The following is a 21270-nucleotide window of genomic DNA, read 5'->3' as shown; positions in this document are numbered from 1 at the left end:
ACTTTTCGAGGGAGATAGGGATATTATACATGCTTACAAAGTTATGCCTAGGAAATAGGTAGAGTTAGTGGAGTCATCGTATGCAAGGCACATTGTGAATTCTCACATGACACGTAATCTTTTTGGATAAGAAAAATATTATATCATAGGTCAAGAGTACAGAAAATGATCTATAGCGGATACTTATGTCTAACAGAATATCAGATCAGAGTACACCTCTAAAGACTAGTATATATGTATACTTATACTCCTTAATATCCGCGCAACATTCATTTACTCATCCTCAGAGATATATTTATTTCTAGCTCTCCATACATAGTGTATTAACGAAGACAAAGCCAAATGTCGAGCCTTCGTTAATACCCTAGTCCCACGGTAACATCTCCCAAACATCCTTAAGAGCCCGTCTGAAAGTGGACATCTCTTGCTGTATATGAAACTAGTCTCCTCCATAACTCAGCAATATAGGGGGCATTCAAAAAACAAATGCTCTTGCCTCTCGACAAAATGTGCACTGCCTATCCTCTAAGTACTCTTGCCTGTCTTTGGTGCAAAGACACCCCAAGGACAGCATCCAACAAGTGGTAGAGTGACTAGGCTGCAAGTAAGTCTTCCACACCGTTTGTGTCCATACTTTCTTTGAACTAGGATGTCTAAAGAAGTCATATGTCTGAGCCATTCCACCTGTCTTGTGCAAACCAACATGCCAATCGTTGTCCAACAGCAGCCAATGAGCCTGCATATGAAAGAATTCGGTGTTGTATTAGCAGTAGCCTCTTAATCAAGGGGGAGTCTGTAGAGGCTACTTCCCATGACCACATAATCACATAATACAACTGTGGTAAAAATGGAGATGTGGTAAATAAGGTTTACACTGCACATAAGGCACAATGTAGTGTGCAAGAAATATGATGATAAGTTGATCCAACAAGTTTTGGTTTGTTCAATCAACTCATCAGCTCAAGGCAAGAGTACTTAGAGGATAGGCAGTGCACATTTTGTCGAGAGGCAAGAGCATTTGTTTTTTGAATGCCCCCTATATTGCCGAGTTATGGAGGAGGGTTAGAGACTAGTTTCACCAATCTTGTGCAAACCAACATGCCAATCTTTGTCCAACAGCAGCTGATGAGCCTGCATATGAAAGAATTCGGTGTTGTATTAGCAGTAACCTCTTAATCAAGGGGGAGTCTGTAGAGGCTACTTCCCATGACCACATAATCACATAATGCAACTGTGGTAAAAATGGAGACGTGGTAAATAAGGTTTACACTGCACATAAGGCACAATGTAGTGTGCAAGAAATATGATGATAAGTTGATCCAACAAGTTTTGGTTTGTTCAATCAACTCATCAGCTAGAACTAGTCGTGCATCAATATGATGATGTAGATAGAGAGTCATCATAATAGATGCAACTCTTTGGGTATCATACTTCACCGACTTAATATTATCGGCTTTCGAGTCACCTCTTAGGGGTCGTTACACCCTTTTGGATAGGCTTATCATTTAGATAAAATTTATTTATCAAGTTTGATGTAAGGGTTGGATTATATCTCTATAAGATGATATTATCTTGCATTGGTGCTTACAATTTATCGCCAATCATCTTCTAAAATACAAAAACCTTCAACTCAAAATAGTAGCAAGTTAAATTTTGAGTCTAGAAGAATTTTCAAAGTTGTAGAATTCTTTAAAGAGTAGAGGATGAGAAGAGTTCAAGAGAAGATATTGCAGCATGAGTTAGAGTGATTTGAACAACATGGAAGGGATCTATTTATAGTAGTGATGGGAGGCAGCCCAAAATGTAAAGAGAGGCCTTTGTGTTGGCATAATCATGCCCGAGTGGGTCCTGTGCAACCTTAGGTCTTGATGTTTTGACAAAAGTTTAAATTAGATTTGCCTATTGTGATTTGATATGTTAAGTATTAGATTTTATAATAATAATAATAATAATAATAATAATATACCATCATCGAGTGGGGTACCTCTTGTTGTGTGATGTGGTTGTACCGCAAGTGCATAGTGTCATGTAATAAAAGAATATCGTCCACTAGACTGGGTGTTGAGTACCAAAATACTCGCAAAGCAGATTATCTAGAGAGAAAAGATGTGTGGTGGTAAAGAACCAAACGTGATCAAGAGAAAATAGTGAGAAAGCTAGTTTGGAAGAAAATCCTAGGGTTTTTGTTTTATCGTGATGAATGTTGACGAATGCAATGTCTTTTATCTTGATGTATGATCATGAAGGGTTCATCCAAAAGTGATTAGATGTGTCTATGGGGTAAAGAAAAACACGGGTATCATTGATTGCATCTATAGTATTTGCCGGTCTTTCATATGGACGTCCAAGCATCCTCTTATATCATGGGCAGATATGTGCAGATCGAAGGATGATGAAGGTGGATTGGGGTTCCGGACCTGCGAGCATGGAATCTAGCTCTCTTGGCAAAGATATTATGGTATATTCAGAGGAGGATGCACTCTAGATTAAGTGGATACATCATACCTACTTGAGTCACATCGACATTTGGGCATGGTAGGCAGCTAATATGGATTCCCCTTTGATCAAGAGATTGTTACGGATACATGATCTTATATTAGCGGCTGACGAGTCACCAAAGGTTGCTCATCGGCGAGTGACATATTGGTTTGTACAAGATGATGAGGTGACCCGGGCTTACGACTTCTTTAGGCAGCCTAGTCTAGTCATGCAATCACTTTCTGGATGCTGGCGCAAAATTGACTTCCCACTAGACATCAACAAGATTATTTGGAGGACAAACTGTGCACTTTTTGTGGCCGAGTGATGGAGACGCAAGAGCACCTAGCTTTTTGAGGTCGAGTGATGGAGACGCGGGAGCACCTAGGTGCTCCCCCATCACGGAGCTATGGCAAAGAATCAGAGATTGACTTCACATGTCTCAGGAGATGTCCACCTATCGGCGGACAATGCAAGTTTTCGGGTGGTATAATCGCGGGAGGACTTTGATAAGGCACTTCATCTTGTCTCGTCATCTATGATCAATTATGTATGGAGAGACCGAAATTGTAGTTTCTTTAGTAAGGACAGCTGGATGTTGAGAGGATATACAAGAGTGTACAACTCCACGTATACAAGTCTTTAGGTGTGGAGATTGTAAGTCCTCGGGATAGTTTTGATGTTAATCAACCGAGTTAAGTTAGTTCGTGTGTGTTTTGATACTTTGTGTCTAAGTGTGTAGGAACTTAGGTATCTCAAGAAGTCAAACAAAAGACGCAGCGAACGAGAAGGGTGGCACGGGAAGGGAGCTGACAGACTCGGTGCATTCGAGAGATGAGGAGCTGCAGAAGAGTACATCGGTGGAGCGAAAAGGACGCACGTGGTGCATCCGAGGGATGAGAAGTTGGGAGGAAGTATGCTCGAGGAGTAGGTCAGAGTTGGATTCGGATAAGCTCAACTCCGGACGACTGGAGCATCATCCAAGTGAGCGGAACGAAGAATAGTCAATGCTGAGATTGACTATTCGGATGAACAGTACTCGTAGGGCCTTAGATGGGACTGGAGACGCCTCAGATGAACAGTAGTTAAGGCGTCTCAGATCAACCTAAGGCACCTCGAATGAGAGATTGTAGCCGTTACCGGGGAGATAAGTAGTGGAGTCCACGTCAGCCACACTGAGGCACCTTTATCGGAACTGAGGTGCCTCCGATGAATCGTGGCACCTCTATTCAGCTAGATCAGCCGAATGTTGGCTTCATCCTATTGGAGGTGCCATGGATCAATAGAGGTGCCTTCATCGGAACTGAGGTGCCTCCGATGAATCGTGGCACCTCTATTCAGCTAGATCAGCCGAATGTTGGTAAACTTCATCCTATTATAGGTGCTATGGATCAATAGAGGTGTCCCGAATTGTCACGTCAGCAAAACGGTCATTTCGACCAATGCATTATAAATAGTGCCCTAGACCTAAGTTGTAAAGTAATACACTCAGTTTTCAGTTCTGTACAAATAATGTTGCAAGGGGCTTTTTTGTCTCCGACCTTGTCGAAGAAGGAACTTTGCTAGTGAACTTTTCACGGTCTTGGATTAACAACTAGCTAGGTTGTAACCAAGTAAAATTGTCTGAGTCTTACTTTTTTTTATGTGTTATTTATTTGTTAATTAATGCGTGTCCTTGCTAAAAGTAAGTTAGCAAGAGAAAGGTCTAATCAATTTGCAGGTCGTCTATTCACCCCTCTAGCCGGATCGAGCATTCATCCACTAAAATTCGAGGGAGAGTTCGATCTTTGGAAGCAAAAGATGGAGGTAATTTTCAAAATAGTTTTTGATATATTGCTAACAATTTAATATGGTTTTGAAACACCCAGGGATCAAAATGAAGAAGAAAAGGAAGAGCACCAATGGAACAAAAAGCACCAAACCAATTTTGTGGTCAATGGTAAGACAGAGTTCCATTTATTGAGTATACTACCACTCCAAGAAGTTAACTGGATTGGTGCTTACAACTTTGCCAAAGAACTCTGGGAGAAGTTCTTGGAACTTTGTGACGGCAGATCGGAGGTCAAACTAGTAAGACAGATATGCTTCGAGATCAACTAACCAACCTCTGGATGGAAAAGGGAGAAAATATAGCTCATTTGCACGCAAAGCTCAAGGAACTGATCACTAGACTTACCAACCTGGAAGAAACTGTGTCAAATCGGGATTCCCTATGATATGCATTAAATGGATTTCCAAGAACCCTTGACTAGACATCAATAGTAGACTCCTATTACATCTTCAAGGATCATAAGGTAAATAATTTAGAAGAATTATTTTTTACCTTTGAATTAGACGAATCAGGATGTGCTAGTCTAAGTAAAGAGGAGAAGTCGACTCAAAATCTAGCACGAGGAATTAGATTCATTCCTCGATGAAAATGAAGAAACATTCATGGTAAGAAAATTTTCAAAATTCTTTAAATTTAACAACTTTGATAAGAAACAGATAATAAAGCTACTTCGGAGAAAGAGAAAAGTAAGGTGTTACAACTGCGATGAAGAAGAGCATATCAAGGACAACTGCCCAACATTAAAAAACAAAAAAAAAGAAAATGACAAAGGGTCTAGAAAGTCCAAGCACAAGAACCTCAAAGCGACATGGAGTGAATCGTCGTCATCTGAGTCCGAAATGCAAGAATATGTCGGACTAGCACTAATAGCCAAGCACCAAGATTCAAACTACAAAGACACCTTAACAGAGAGCATCGATGAAGGGGGAGCATCCACCTATATCCGCCGATAAATTATACAAAGTTAGTAAAATGCTAAGTAGGTCATTATGTAAAAGTAGGACAAAATATATCAATTAAAAAACTTATTGAGGCCAACTAGAAGATTTTAATAAACTTAAGGATGAAAATTCAAAACTAAAAGAATAAATATAAACATTAAAATTAGGAAAATATTCTATGTGTTCAAATTCTGTTCCAAAAAGAAATCTTAGAAATTATGGAGGGCTTAATTGGTATATTAGAAATCATAGGGGCCAAATTATAAGTGTCAAAATGTGATATTCTATGAAAATACTTGATAAATTCAGTACGTAAAAATTTATTTTGGATTCCAAAATTTATTTTGACTTATTAGATTTTTTTTGCTAGAAATAAAAATAATTTAAATTGCTAGAAATTAATTTGTTTATTATTAAACATTATTGACAAAATCAGTTTCCATAGCCTTTCTATTTGGTTGTTTTTGTTTAAATTTTGTCCTTGATAGAAAAACATGTTATCTATTAGCAGAAAAAATTTCAAAATTTTCAACTATTAAATAATTTTCTATGATTTTTTTTTAAAATTTGATTATTTTAAAATTAAAATTTTTTCAGAGATAGATTTTTTACAAACCTAATGTTTCAATAGATATCCGTTATATTTTGCATAGTCAGAAAAATCAGCAAAATGTTTTGACAATGAAATTTGTTTTTAAGTATTTGATTTCAAAAATAACTATTTCTATACCAGAATTTTTATTGGCTATAAGAAAAATAGTTTTATTGCTATTTTTTTATGATCAGATTGATTCTGTTTGACATTTATTAAAATATTTAGAATTTTTTGAAAATTAAAAATAATTTTTAAATTATTTTGGTAAACCTCGGGTCTAATTTTTAAAAATTATTTTCTATGCAAAATAATTTCGATAAAAATACAAAACCTTGGATCATATATGAAATCCCCCTTGAAAAATATTCAAATATTTTCTCAGCCATTTCTCATTTTTTTTTCATATTTTTGGTGCGATAAGAGGGAGAGAGTATTAAATTAAGGGGGGGGGGGACTTAATTGCAAAACATTATTGTTATGATTGCAAATATTTATGATTAATTGTTTTAACATAAATCATTTATTATTTATTTTTCCTAATTTTAACTCACTTTGATGCATATCAAAAAGGGGGAATTGTAAGTCTCCAGGTTAGTTTTGATGTTGATCAACCGAGTTAAGTCCTATGTGTTTTGATGCTTTGTGTTTAAGTGTGCAGGAACTTAGGATCACAAGAAGTCGAACGAAAGATGCAACGAACAAGAAGGGTGGCATTGGAAGGGAGCCGACGGACTCGATGCATTCAAGGGATCAGAAGCTACGGAAAAGTATATCGGTGGAGCGAGAAGGACGCATGCGGTTCATCCGAGGGACAAAAAGATGAGAGGAAGTCTGTTCGAGGAGAAGGTCGGAGTTGGGTTCGGGTGAGCTCAACTCCGGACGACTAGAGCATTAGCCAAGCGAGCGGAACGAATAATGGTCAATGCTAAAATTGACCATTTAGATGAACAGTACTCGAAACATCCTATATGAGATTGGAGGCGCCTTGGATGAACAGTAGCCAAGGCGCCTCAGATCAACCTAAGACGTCTCAAATGATATTGGAGCCGTTGCCATAGAGATAAGCAATGGAGTCCACGTCAGCCGCAAGGGGCGCCTCCATCGGGCTCCTTCATTGAAACTAAGGCGCCTCCGATGCACCAAGGTGCTTATATTCAACCAGATCAGTCAAATATTGACATACTTCATCCTGTTGGAGGCATCCTGGATCAATGGAGACGCCCTAAATTGCCATGTTAGCAAAACGGTCATTTCGACAGTGCATTATAAATAGTGCCTTAGATCTAGTTGTAAAGTAATACACCCAATTTTCAATTATGTATTTTGTTTAGCACTTTCAACTACTGTGAATAGCTTCTCCACCTCTGACCTTTTCGAAGAAGTAGCTTTGCTAGTGAGCTTTCTACAATTTTGGATTAACAACCACCTATGTTGTAATCAAATAAAATTTCTCGAGTCTATTACTTTCTTGTATGTGTAATTTATTTGTTAATTAATGTGTGTGTCCATGCTAAAAATAAGTTAGCAAGAGAAAGGTCTAATCAATTTACAGTCGTCTATTCACACCCTCTAGCCGATTCACCCGATCCAAGAGAGATGGGTCGAGGGTTCATGTGCATCCGGAAGAGAGATGGGTGAAGAGCGAAGTTAAGTTGCTAAGGTAAGCTTCATGTGTGAACTATGAGAGATGAGTAACTTGTACACATGAGGATGATTAGGATGATTATAGTCAGGAATCCAATTGATTCAAACTAGAAACTAGTCAACTAGTGGATGAGCTGACTGATAGGAACATCTAGTTGATTGGAAAATCTAAAACCCAATTTGAGATTTGTAGTTTGGATTAGTCAACTAATGTGGAGTTCAATTGATTGATGATTGATTTGACTAGTGCGAACATAATATTTCTATTCAGAAGAGTCATCAACTGGGTAGTCAACTAATGGTAGATCAGTAGATTGATGCTATAAATGGAAAGTAGAAAAGAGCTTATGATAGATAACACTGCAGCACAATGATCAGATACTCAACTACTCTAATGGGTGCAAATCAATTGACTAATTAGTAACATATCAGATCACAACAAAGAGGTTCCGAAGGCTATAAAAGAGGAGCTCCGTGGAAGCTTGAAGGTTGACATAATAGTGTTGGTTAAACATATTAGAAGCCTCTTGTAGTCTTCTTAGTCTTTCCTCTTGTAATATTTTCTTATAAGAGATTTTTCCACCTTCAGTAGTTAACCAAGAAGGAGAAAGTTAGTGGCTCTTTCCAAGAGTGATCCACTGATGGATCATAGTTCATGGAGTAGGTATTTATTTAGGGAACTACCGAACAGAAACAACATATTAGTAATTGTGGAAGTACTTGTTTGTTTATGTTTGTATTCCATTGTGTGACCTTGTTAGATTGATAGCAAGAGTAGATTGATTTTTATTTGCAACCATATGATTGCTATTCACTCCCTCCGCCTCTTCATCTCCATCTTACATCATTCACAATCCAACACTTCAGAGTTCTTTTCAGTACAATTCCCTAAATACTAGGGAATGAACAATACTCAAGGTCAATTGATCTGTGCGTGTGAATGCATAGGATTTCTTATTCACATAGATTGCATCCATTATTATTCTTCTCTAGTGGCTTTGCTTCCTACTGGTTAGGAAAGTTGTCACCTATTTTAGGACATGAGTGTTAGGACCGGTGCAGTCGGTGGATTTTGAACATACCCAATTTACTACTTGGTAATCATTTAATAAGGTCGGCACAATAAAACGCAATGGAAGTGTAAATAAAGACAAACAAACCCAGTACACAAGGATGTAACATGGTTTGGAAGCCCCTAGGCTCCTAGGCTCCAAGTCTCCTATCAATCTTCATGTGGATAACCCCTAACCCTTGAACAACCACTACTTTTCTCCTTCTAGTCAAATTCTAGAGGTGGATAAACCTCTTACAACCTCTTACAATAAAGCTCACAACAAATGCTCTCAATTGAGTACAAGAAGGCTTAAAGATGGTTGAAATGATTCTAGGAGCGTTAGCCTTCAATCCTCCATCAAGTCCTCTTTTTATAGCTTTCTTCCAACTTCTTTATTGTTGTTGTTCGACACGTAGCGGTTGATTGGTAAACTTCATTAGTCAACCGGATCACTATTTTCATCATCAAATCTAACTATTATTACATAATCAACCGGCCCTTCCATACTAGCTTTTGTAGCAACAGTTGACTAGAATATATCACTAGCCTATAGATCCCATGAGCATGTAACTCATGGTTAACTCAACCATGAACAAAAACATTCTATTTATAGACTGATTGGCTCCAGTCTATTGGTCAAGTGACTTAGTTTACACCAATCAATTGATATTCATTATTCATCGACTAGACATTACCACAAACTAGTCCTACCCTAGAGATCAAGGGGTTTCACCAGTCAACTGATATGATCGATTAGTCAACTAGACCAGAATCACCAGATAACCACACATAGAAACTCCTATTTGTCAGTCACTCAATCCACGACTTAGGCATTAATTGACTAATGCCTAGTACCCTCCAACCACTTCTAAGGTCGAATTTGCCTATGTTGAGATTTATCCTTACTCAGGTGCAATTTCTCTCAACATTCAACTGACCAAGAGTTATACTTTCACCTTAAAGTCATCACCCATCAGGCTACTTATCCCTTAGATGTGCTTGAGCCAGTATCTTCTCATGCCATCCTTTATGCCTTCACATCAATAGTTTGCTTCCTCGGGTCAATCACACTCTTAGGCTCCTCCTCCTTTAATCTCTTAGATGCTCCACATCATCCTTCTTTTATCTCCATGGATTTTGAGCCATTGAATCATCAACAAACCTTGGCCAAGCCAAGTTATTTCCATGTGTATATCCTCCAAGTCCGGTATGACTCAAATACACATATTAAATACAACCACAATCCTAACTTAAATTCTTAGCCCAATCCATCAAAAATTGATCAATCCTGATCTCAAAGGGTGATTGCACCAACAATCTTTCTTTTTAATAATTGACAAAATGATTAAGTTATAATCATGAATGAAAAAAGTATAAGTATGTTAGGGACCAAACCAAGCTCTCCCTACACTTAAGCTTCCTCTTCAGCTTCTACAAAACATATTAGGAAGAATATTGCACAAAGTCCAAACACTCATAATTTAATAGTAACAGGTATTTCTAATCCTTATATCGAATCTACATAGAATACCAAGCAAAAATACCAAAAGCAATTCTAAAATTATTTTGATAGCAAAGTATCAATTGATTGAGCATAGTCTCTAGTTGACTGGATGTAGATCTAGTCTACTATTTTCTAAATGTTTGATAAGTTTCCAAATTGTACTTTTTTGTCAGCTTTAGAAATTCATCAAAAAATCTATAAACCTCCAAAATTCTAAACTTTTGCAAATAGATTTCTATAATGCATATCTATCATGAAAGAGACAATTTTCATGAAAATGTATTTTAAAACGTGATTTTGACACAAATATGAACAACTTTTAAAACCTTCAACTTTGTATTTACTTCACAAACCTTGTTTAGAAACTTACATGTAAAATTTGTAAAGTTTTTAAAATATAAAATTTCCAACTATGATCTATGGGCCACGTGTTCATTAATTAAATTAATGGCTTTTCCCATGGTTAATTAATTATTAATGTCATGATTCCCTTGTGATTCATCATGATACCTGAAACAATGTAAATCATGGTATCAATCTATGCATTTCATTTGTGTCTAAGTTGTTCAATGCAGAAATCTTTTGGTCTCATGCAAGGTTTAAAATTTTGATCTGTGTCGAGGTTTTTGGACCGGAACGATATGATTTTGGTATTGTGTCGTGTCGTGTCGATAAGATTTCAATATTTTTTTATTTATATATAGTAATTATTAGATAAATATATTTATTGTGTATAATTTAAAAATAAGTTATATATTGATTTTATATAAGTTCTCTATTATTAAACAACTTAATATTGTTAGAAAATAATTAAATATAATTTTCTTTAACAAAAAATGATCTATCAATAACTCAAATTAAAATTGATATATCATGATATGTTACTTTACTAATATCAAAAGGAGTGACATGAATTAGATGGAAGTATTGGTTTTTATAATATTTTCCTTAAGTCAACTCCATAGTTCTCCAACATCAAAATTATATAATCATAATTATATAAATTAATACAAAGATATTATTTTATATATAATAATTATATAAATTAACTATTTATTCATTTAATTAATTATTAATTTAAATAATATATATTTAAAATAGTTAAAAAATTATCAGAATATAAATTTGATTTATTAGAAATTTTTTGAATTTTTAAATAAAATTTAAACAGAAAAAATAATTTCAGAATATCAATTAATATTTTTTAAATTTTTTTTATAAAAAATTTAAATATATTTTTTATATATTTTATTGGGATAATTTAATTAGGGTTTATGAAAGCCTATTTGAAATATACACTTGAGAATTGTTTGAATTAATTAAATTATAATTTTAATTTTGAACAGGAGCATCTTGCGTCGCCAATGCTTCCGGCGCTACCAGAAGTATCTCGCGATGCCTTTGGGATGCCGCCAACCCACCTTCTGTCATGTGACATGCATGCGTGACGCACGTGATGACGCATGCGAAATTGTCGCTCGTACTATGCCAGTTTTGCTCCCTCTCGGCACGGTAAAAATCATCTGTGTCGCTTGACACGGAACAGTATTTCAACCATTGGTCTCATGTAAGTGAGTTGGATTGCTAAAGGGGGAGGGGGTGAATAGTGTGCCTGCAACTTTAAACCTTTTTTCCGTGTTGCAATCTCAACAAGGACACAAAACAATGTTAGCAACAAAAAAACATAAAACAAAAAAATAAACATATCACAAACTTGTTATTTGGCGTGGTTCATGATTCCCTATAATCGCTATGTCTGTGTCCTATGAATCTTTCAAAGAGTCACTTCTATAATCCTCTACTTTTCTTCTCTTCAGTTAAATGCCAGAGGTAGAGAAACCTCTTACTATATCAATGTTGCATGTTGTATAGGAGTTTTACAAGAGGTAGTAGGATCAAGAAATACCATCAGTCAACTGATAAACTATTTCTCCTACTCACGATCAATTCCTACAACTACAAGTTCATCCAACTACTATCAGTCAATTGGTGCAACTGTTTCTTCAAGGTCATTGGTTGATTGAACATCATCCATCGATCAAATACCTTGATCAAGTCTCGCAATTTAAAACCTTTTTGTGCAATTCCTCAAATAACTCATACATCAATCAACTAATCACAAATCGTCTGTCAACTGATCACAAATCATTAATCAACTAGATCAACAGGTGATTCCTTATAATAAGCCATTAGTTCACTAAACTAATAGTTGACTACACATAAGGCATTAGTCGAGTACATCATTTGATATAAACTTACTGAGTTTACTAGTTGACTGTCTCAGTCAACTAACCCTTAGTTGAATGCCTCAATCAATTGATAATTTGACTCTAACCTATCTAATGATCGATTTCACTTAGGTTGAAGTCTATCCTTGCCCAAATACAAGTTCGATCTACCCTTAACTCAAAGCAGTCGGTTTCTACTATCTCTAGTCTTCTACTAGGCTTCTCATCCCTTGGATGCATTGAACCGTATGAATCCCTTCTCATGTCATCTTTCTCGCTCCACCTGTATACTCTTCTACTAAAGAGATTTGTTCCTCAAATTCACTGAGCCTATCGACCCTCATCTTATGCCATCCTTTATGCTTGCTTGCATTTTCTTCTTCCCATCACATCCACGTTTAATGTTCCTTGTCCTAAAGTTCCTCAGGTGTCCCATACCACCCTTCTTTTATCTAATTCGGATCTGTGTATATACTTAAGTCCCTGCACACTCAAGAGAAACAACCTATTGTAGACTAGCTTGTAAGAGTTGAACTTAGCTAATGTACTTGAATAAAATAGGATTCATAATGAAAATCATGTCTCTTCTCTTCCAAAGCAAAGCTTTCTTCCTTCTAATTCCTTTAGCAATTGGACTTATATACTTGAATGAGCAGTTTTTATGACATCTTTTTTAATTGAGTCAATTTCAAGCTTATCCTTAATAGTTTGATTGCAAAAGGACAATCCATTTAGTTGCATAGATGAAATTCTTCATAACCTAATTGCACACTATTGTTGAGGGTGAATTAAACATTTAGGCAAGCAACCACACTATTTGAGATCATCAATTGCTACACATCAACAAGGCATAACTTCAACACAATTGATTTCCAATATATATTGATAATTATCTCGGTTGTGTAAAATATGAAAAGGTCACACACAGGGTAAAGAAGGTATTTGACAAAGCTGATAAATAAAATGATATCTTTTAGTGTAGCTTGAGAGAGTTACAATGGAGTGCTCTAGACTAAATTTGGTTACCATCTTTAAGAGAGAAAACACTAATGGAGTTTGAACAAATGTTCAAAAGAGCATAGAATTTTCCTAAATTAACTTTCCTTCAAACGTAAGATACATTACATTGCAAATTTTTTTGAAGATGAAGTGACAAATAGGTAAAGGCCATAGAGAAATGAGATTTAGGATCCTACTATATTCTGGCATTCATATACAAATACTAGAAGATGTTAGAGGGAAGACAAAGCTAAGTTCAAATATTGTGGCAAAAGGCGAATACGCTCGCCCCCGCCAACCCGTCCCAGGGCCAACACGGAGGATGTAAATCACGGGCGGCTACTAGCCTTTAGAATAGTGACTAGCACATAAGGGAGCTATTTACCTCGGCTTTGTCGAGATTCGAACCCCAAACCTCATTAAAGCTAAGTTCAAACATCCTCCTTGATGAGGGAGTTGATGTGAATTTAATGGCAATAGCAATTAAGAAATCAATATTATGGTTGCAAGTGGAGTGGAAAAAAGGCTACATGGGGTGATGTGGATGATGTATTAGTAAGGTGATGGAAACAATATCAAGGGGGACTATTGAATGAAGACCAAGACTTTTCTTCATCAGGGGGACATGGGAACATGTTTTTCAATTGCTTGAAATTAAGTTTTTCAAAAACTACTTTTATTTTGAAAATGGTGGGAGATTCTTGAAGTTGTTAAAATGTAAAAGGTTCAAGACTTTCAAAACATGGAAAAGGACAAAAAGGAAAAAATAGTGGTAGAATCTCATTGAAATTTTATGTGATAATTTAATTCTCACATTTAGTTTTTGGAGGAAAATTGGAATATTTAAATACATCTCTCTTAAATAGAGATGAAGTTAATAGAGGAACCATGTGCTTTTTTACATAGTGAGATCATGTGTAATGCACATAAGTGGTTCACTAATGACCTAGGTTCTATGATCTAATGAGCAATTGGTCAAATTAATTGGTTAGGTGCAATTTAAGAGATATAATTCATTCAAGGTTTTGTGTACTAGTTTATAAAATGGCCAAGACCTAGGTTAGTTTGATCCGTCCAAATTTTGAAGAATTCACATCCAACAATAAGTCTCCTCTCTCCCTCCCATGGCAACATTCTTTCTCCTTCAAATATCTTTGGCCCTTAGAATTAGAATGGAGTACCAAGTGGAAAATTCTATTGTTATTGTTTCTAAGTTAGTGGACTACAAACACACACTTGGCATAACTTACATGTATATACCTGAACGTAAGATATGCAAAATATGTCAACGAAGTATTCCATTGTGATCTATATCCACCATGTTACTACTGCATGCAATTGTGACTTACCTTCAAATAGCTTGTACAAGATTATATATTTAAACATCTTAAGGTCCCTCAAAACTATATGTGGGACAACTTTTCCACACGAGCTTTACAGAGTTTTCTTCATGTTTGGAGAACTATATAACACCATTTCACCTATCTAGGACTTTGAGATAACATAATATTTATGTTGAAAGCTATACCTATCAATTCTGACACAAATGAAAGACTTATTTCTTGTTGTCATAATTGTTGCTATATGTTGAAGTATCTGCAAGATCTAGATTCTATTTTAGTATGTTTCATTTAGAATAATCAAAGATGGAATTATGATTGTCAGGTGTTAGACAAGTGTCAGCTCGGTAATCTGATACGCCAAAAAGACAAGAAACTGGATTCAACTGGTACAACATTTCCAACCGACTATGATTTTGTGAAATGAAACATTCTTAAAATAGATGCATTTACATGATAGCCTAAGTGTTGATGTTTAGCAGCAATTGACACTAAGCTCTTTACAGTAATTGAAAATGGAGAAAATTGGAGTGTCGGACAGCGACAACTATTCTGTTTAGGAAGATCACTGCTGAAAAGGAGTAAGATTCTGGTATTGGATGAAGCCACTGCCTCAATTGACTCTGCTACAGATGGAATCATCCAAGATACAATATGCACTGAATTCAGCGACTGCACCATTCTCACCATAGCTCACAGGATTCACACCGTTATCGACAGTCACCTCATTCTTGTTCTTGGTGAAGGTATCTGACTCACTAAATCAGTAGTAAAAGCTGAAAAATTGTAAACTGTCTTGTATCAGATAGTATGTTCATGTTTTATAATGTAAAATTCCTTGTTCCTGAGCAGGAAAGATACTCGAATATGATTCTCCATCAAAACTGCTGGAAAGAGAAGATTCATCATTCTCAAAGCTGATAAAGGAGTACTCATTGAGATCACAAAGCTCCAAGATCGCAAGACAAGGAGCAGCTAATACACCTTTTGCAGAATGACAGGTGCTAAGGTGGATGATCCGTGGATTTCTAGCAGAATAAAAGAATTACGTGTTCAGCCAAAGTCTGTTACAATCTGATAAAAAAAGCAGGCCGAATACTGAATGAGGGAAAAGAAAATTCTTTCCTCTATCACGGATGTTTTGCCAGGCTATGCCAACTAGCAATCTAAGTAACATTGGCAAAGTACCATGATTGAATCATCAAACTAATGTAATCTCTTGTTGAATATATATGATCAAAAGAGAAGGTCCCTTTGAACCTTCATAAATTTCTTCACACTACAGCTATGAGCAGATGTTTTGTCTCTCTGTTGATAAAACTAGAATCTTTTCGCAGTAATAATGTCAGGAAATATACTGGCAAACTAGCTCGTATTTATGGTAGAAAACAAAGAGAAAAAGGGACCTTCACTTTGAGAGAACAATCTCCAAATGCATAAGGTTATATTCCATTAACTTGTTATAAGCATCCAAGAAAATGCTTTCTATACGAGTTAATATACTTTTTCAAGATAAATCAAAAGGGAATGTCATATTTCAGAGATATAAAAGAGAATAATCAAAATAGAGAAAACTAATTCTCAGTGACTTTGCTTAGGATAATCAAACGAACGTGCCTTGAGCCTCAATTAGGATAATATCATTTACCTAACTTCCAAAATTGACTTTGTTGATGATAAAACCTTATGATTTAAACACGATTTGGAGGTAACAAATTCACATTTTTGGTCAATTTTTAATTTGACCTAATCAAGTCACTCATACTTGGATAAATATCATATATGAAGTTTAAAAAAAGATAAAAAAAGCACAATGCTAATATAAAAATATAATGTTGTTAAAGATCCTACTCTTACATCTACAACTCATGTTGCGTTCAGTGTGACACCTCAAATCAAGCCACAATATTCTTATAGATATAAAATTCAAGCAAGTCTCTACCATGGTAGTGCATGTTGATTTAAACTCTCCTTACAATGATCTGGCAAATGAGCTACTCGGTCCACGTGCTTTCTGTTGATGTAATTGACCTATGGTCAAAGTTGACCAAGCTTAAATTAGGTTTCAATATATTATATCAAAAGGTGATAATCCTCACTGGACTCCTCCAAGACTGTCATATATGATTTGGAAGGGAGAAAATCTTAAGAGAGATCAAGGTATGATTGATGTGATTATAACCGCAAATGCACGATCATCGTCAATTAATAAAAAAAAATATCGATCGCATGATCACTATAGATCAAATACTGATAGAATTAATGAAACAGGTTATCTAGAGAATTGAAAGTTGTGTGAGTAGAGAGAGAGTGAGAGAGAGAGAGAGAGAGAGAGTCGAGAGTCTAGAGCGCAACAAGAGGTCGAGTGCAAGCAAGTGGTTGAAAGAGAAATCTGATAGATCAATTAAGTGCGATCAAGGGGTTGAATATCACTCTCTTTTAAAAACTTTTTCTTTTTCTTTTTGAAAGTAGAGTCATGCACAGCGGAAAGTAAAAAGACACAAATTCGTTTACTTCGTTCGGAGCCTAGCTCGACTCTTATTTGAAGGCCCGCAATTCTTGATCGCACCGATGGGCAATCACTATAACCCTTCTTTCCGAAACCTTCGGAAAGAAGCAGATCATACAGATATAGAAAGTATAAGATAGTAACAATCCTACTATCTTATTTAAAATTAAATGCAATACAAAAATTATACCGACAGTAGTATGCGTAGAATGTAGTTTGGTCGGTACTTCCGGACGGAGTGGCTTGCTGAACTGATGAAGATGTGTAGCACAATCCGTACGCAAAAAAGAGCTTTTGAGATGATCAGAAGTGTTGCCCAGCCTCAGACTTCGAGCCTCCTTTTATAGGTATACTGGACGTTCGGTCGACCGATCCGCCTGTTCGGTCGACTGAACATGCTCCCTTCCTTCTTGGCTGGAGTCTGACGCTGGCTCGATATTCTGCATTAACTGGTCTTTAATGGTTCGATCGATCCATCCATCTTTTTGGTCGACAGAACAAGCTGTTTCCGAGTTCGTCGAAATCTGCCGAAATCTTTATTTAATGCGTCTTTAATGCTGATTGGTTCGATCGACCGATTAATGAGTTCGGTCGACCGATCAGTGTAGTTTCCTTCTGCTACGATCGTTGCTGTCTGTGCTGAGTCATCAGGGTTCGGTCGACCGATCAAGCTTTGACCGGACTGCACTCTATTTTGGTCTGAACTGATACCTGCTTTGAGTTGACCTGGTTCGGGCGACCGATCGGGTCGAACCTGCAAAACAGAGATTATCATAGTAATATAAAATGCATGAGTAATAATATAAGACAGTAGAACTATCTTGATCTCAACTTGGAAATCTACCCAGTTTCTTCAGTTGGATCAGCGACCTTAGGTTGTTCCCTTCAGGAACTCGACCTCACTGTCGCTCCTCCAGTTGCTTACCTCAACTTACCTACCAAACATGGTCCTCTAGACCTGTTTGGACTTTTGCTTGCTCAGTGTCTGATCGCCTAATCCACTAAGACTTTTCCTACAATATTATATTAGCTAACAACAATAATAATAATACAGAAAACAATGGTAAACCTAAACCTAGATTTACCGAGATCCGTTGGTCCGATCGATCGAGCGCGGTCGACCGGAAACCATCCGATCAACCTTGCTTGGAGTTCACTCCTCCAAGACTTCTCGTTACCTAAGGTTATCTCCCCCTAGGGTTTTCTCAACCTGACTTCACTTACCAGGACTCAGTATTCGGCTACCCAAGGATCAAGTCCTCCAGACCTATCCACCTGGCTTCCACGATCTACCGAGATTTCCCTTCCCTAGCCTACAGCTAGGACTCACTATTCGACTACCCAGGGATCAGGTCCTCCAGACCTATCCACCTGGCTTCTATGATATACCGAGATTTCTCTTGCCTAGCTTGCAACTAGGACTTCCCTTGCCTAGCCTACAACTAGGACTTCCCTTGATCAAGCTCTATACTTAAACATATTTGTTAGACATTAAAACCTTGTTGGTGCGATCGACTGGACCAACGGATCTCGGTAAATCTAGGTTTATGTTTACCATTGTTTTCTGTATTATTATTATTGATGTTAGCTAATATAATATTGCAGGAAAAGTCTTAGTGGATTAGGCGATCAGACACTGAGCAGGAAAAAGTCCAAATAGGTCTGGAGGACCATGTTTGGCAGGTAAGTTGAGGTAAGCAACTGAAGGAGCGACAGTGAGGTTGAGTTCCTAAAAGGAACAACCTAAGGTCGCTGATCCAACTGAAGAAACCGAGTAGGTTTTCAAGTTGAGATCAAGACAGTTCTACTGTCTTATATTATTACTCATGCATTTTATATTACTGTGCTAATCTCTATTTTGCAGGATTATTGTCTAACATTGTTTTGCAGGTTCGACTCGATCGGTTGACCGAACAGGAGGATCGATCGATCGAACCAGGTCAACTCAAAGCAGGTATCAGTTCAGACCAAAATAGAGTACAGTTCGGTCAAAGCTTGATTGGTCGACCGAACCAAAGGATTGGCCGACCGAACCCTGATGACTCAACACAGACAGCAACGATCAGAGCAGAAGGAAACTACACTGATCGATCGACCAAACTCATTGATCGGTCAACCGAACCAATCAGCATTAAAGGCACATTAAATAAAGATCTCGACAGATTTCGACGAACTCGGAAAGAGCTTGTTCGGTCGACCGAAAAGATGGATCGGTCGATCGAACCATTAAAGACCAGTTAATGCAGAATATCGAGCCAGCGTCAAACTCCAGCCAGGAAGGAAAGGAGCGTGTTCAATCGACCGAATAGGCGGATCGGTCGACCGAACATCCAGTATACCTATAAAAGGAGGCTCAAAGTTTGAGGCTGGGTAACAATTCTCATCATCTCAAAAGCTCTTTTTTTACATACGGATTATGCTACACGTCTTCATCAGCTCAGCAAGCCACTCTGTCCGGAAGTACCGACCAAGCTACATTCTAAGCATACTACTGTCGGTATAATTTTTGTATTGCACTTAATTTTAAATAAGATAGTAGGGTTGTTACTATCTTATACTTTCTGTATCTGTATGATCTGCTTCTTTCCGAAGATTTCGGAAAGAAGGGTTATAGTGATTGCCCATCGGTGCGATCAAGGATCGTGGGCCTTCGAGTAGGAGTCGAGCTAGGATCCGAACGAAGTAAACGAATTCGTGTCTTTTTACTTTCCGCTGTGCATGACTCTGCTTTCAAAAAGAAAAGAAAAAGTTTTTAAAAGAGAGCGATATTCACCCCCCTTCTATCGCACTTAATCGATCTATCAATTGGTATCAGAGCCTCGTTAGCTCTGAAATTACTTAACCATTTTTCAAAGCACTTTTAAAACTTTTCTTTCATTTATTTATTATTTGAATTTTCTTTCATTCTTTTTTTTCCCGCACTACTAATCCCAAGACAAAAGTCTTGGAAATATTTTTCTTTTAATTCTTTGATTGCAAGAATGTCAATATCATATCAAGAAGGGCGAAGTATCTACGATCCTCCACCGTACGATCAAGTCTACTTCAATTCCTAGAGGCAAATGATGGAATGCTTCGTTGGAAGCAACAATTTCGACAACTGGATCGCATTGAGACAACCTTCTCAAAACTCAGAAGCAAACACAAAGGTAATAGACATTTTAATTAGTATTTTGCCTAATAAAGTTTTGTGTCAATTAGAAGATTACAAGAACACATTCGAGATGTGGACCAAATTGATCGAGCTTCACGAGACTCCGTCGAGGCTAGAAGATCAAGACGAAAGTATGTCCGAATCCGAAGAGCTATCCTCAGAGTCAGATATAGAAGATCAAAACCAAATCAACTTCATCGCTCTTGTGGCTGAGGGGGAGGCTGATGGATCCGAACTCAAGTCAGAACAAGTGTCCAAACCCAAACCTGAGTCCGACCAAATGCACGAGCTTGAATCTGATATGGAAATAGTCAAGAGGGAGAATCCTAATGAGGATTCAGAAGGTAAAATTATCAATTCTAAATTTAAGGTTCATATAACATATTTTAATTGCAGTGAAAAAGGACACTATAAAAATAAATGCCCAATGAATCGATCTGCACAACTAGAGGCAAAGGAGGAACCGATGCCTAGAGTGTTGATCCATGTGGATGTTTTGATGTGATCAACCAAGTTGGTTAGGTCCTGCTTTGTGTTTGATCCCTGTGTCTGAGTGTGCAGGAGCTTAGGAGTGCAGGAAGTCGAGCGGAAGAGGCAGCTAGCAAGAAGGACGGCACGAGAAAGGAGCCGACGGGCTCGGTGCGTCCGAAGGATGAGAGAGCTGCGGAAGAGTACGCTGGTGGGCGAGAAGAACGTGTGTGACGTTCGAGGGACGTAAAGACGGGATGGAAGACGGCTCGAAGAGAAGGCCGAGAATTGGGTTCGGGTGAGCCCTATTCTGGTTGGCCGCAATCACCCAAGTTATCGGAGCATCAGAAGGAGAAAGGAAGCCAAAAGGAGTTGAAGAAGCTAGCCAGAGGCGCCTCAGACAAATGCTGGAGGCGCCTCAGCTGCCTCCACTGTCTGAGGCACCTCAAACAGCTTGGAGGCGCCTCTGACTAGGTCTGAGATGCTCCAAGGTCATTTGAGGCGCCTCAGACCCAGTAAAACTTG

The 21270-nt window shown here is 37.4% G+C and overlaps 1 protein-coding gene across 6 annotated transcripts in view; it reads left to right on the top strand.

Moving 5' to 3' along the window:
- LOC121981416 (putative ABC transporter C family member 15) overlaps nt 1-15898 on the top strand; it is a 77806-nt gene extending 61908 nt beyond the window's left edge. For all 6 annotated transcript variants that reach the window (XM_042533930.1, XM_042533928.1, XM_042533927.1 and 3 more), the window contains 3 exons: nt 14940-15003; nt 15121-15360; nt 15467-15898. In XM_042533930.1, coding sequence (XP_042389864.1) covers nt 14940-15003; nt 15121-15360; nt 15467-15612 — 450 coding nt within the window. In that variant the 3' untranslated portion in view covers nt 15613-15898. The remainder of the gene's footprint in view (nt 1-14939; nt 15004-15120; nt 15361-15466) is intronic.
- Nucleotides 15899-21270: the final 5372 nt, after the last annotated feature.

The sequence above is a fragment of the Zingiber officinale genome, chromosome 5A (genome assembly GCF_018446385.1).
Source record: "Zingiber officinale cultivar Zhangliang chromosome 5A, Zo_v1.1, whole genome shotgun sequence".
Lineage (NCBI taxonomy): Eukaryota > Viridiplantae > Streptophyta > Magnoliopsida > Zingiberales > Zingiberaceae > Zingiber > Zingiber officinale.
Note: the sequence above shows the minus strand (reverse complement) of the source record. Positions and strands in the feature narration are given on the sequence as shown.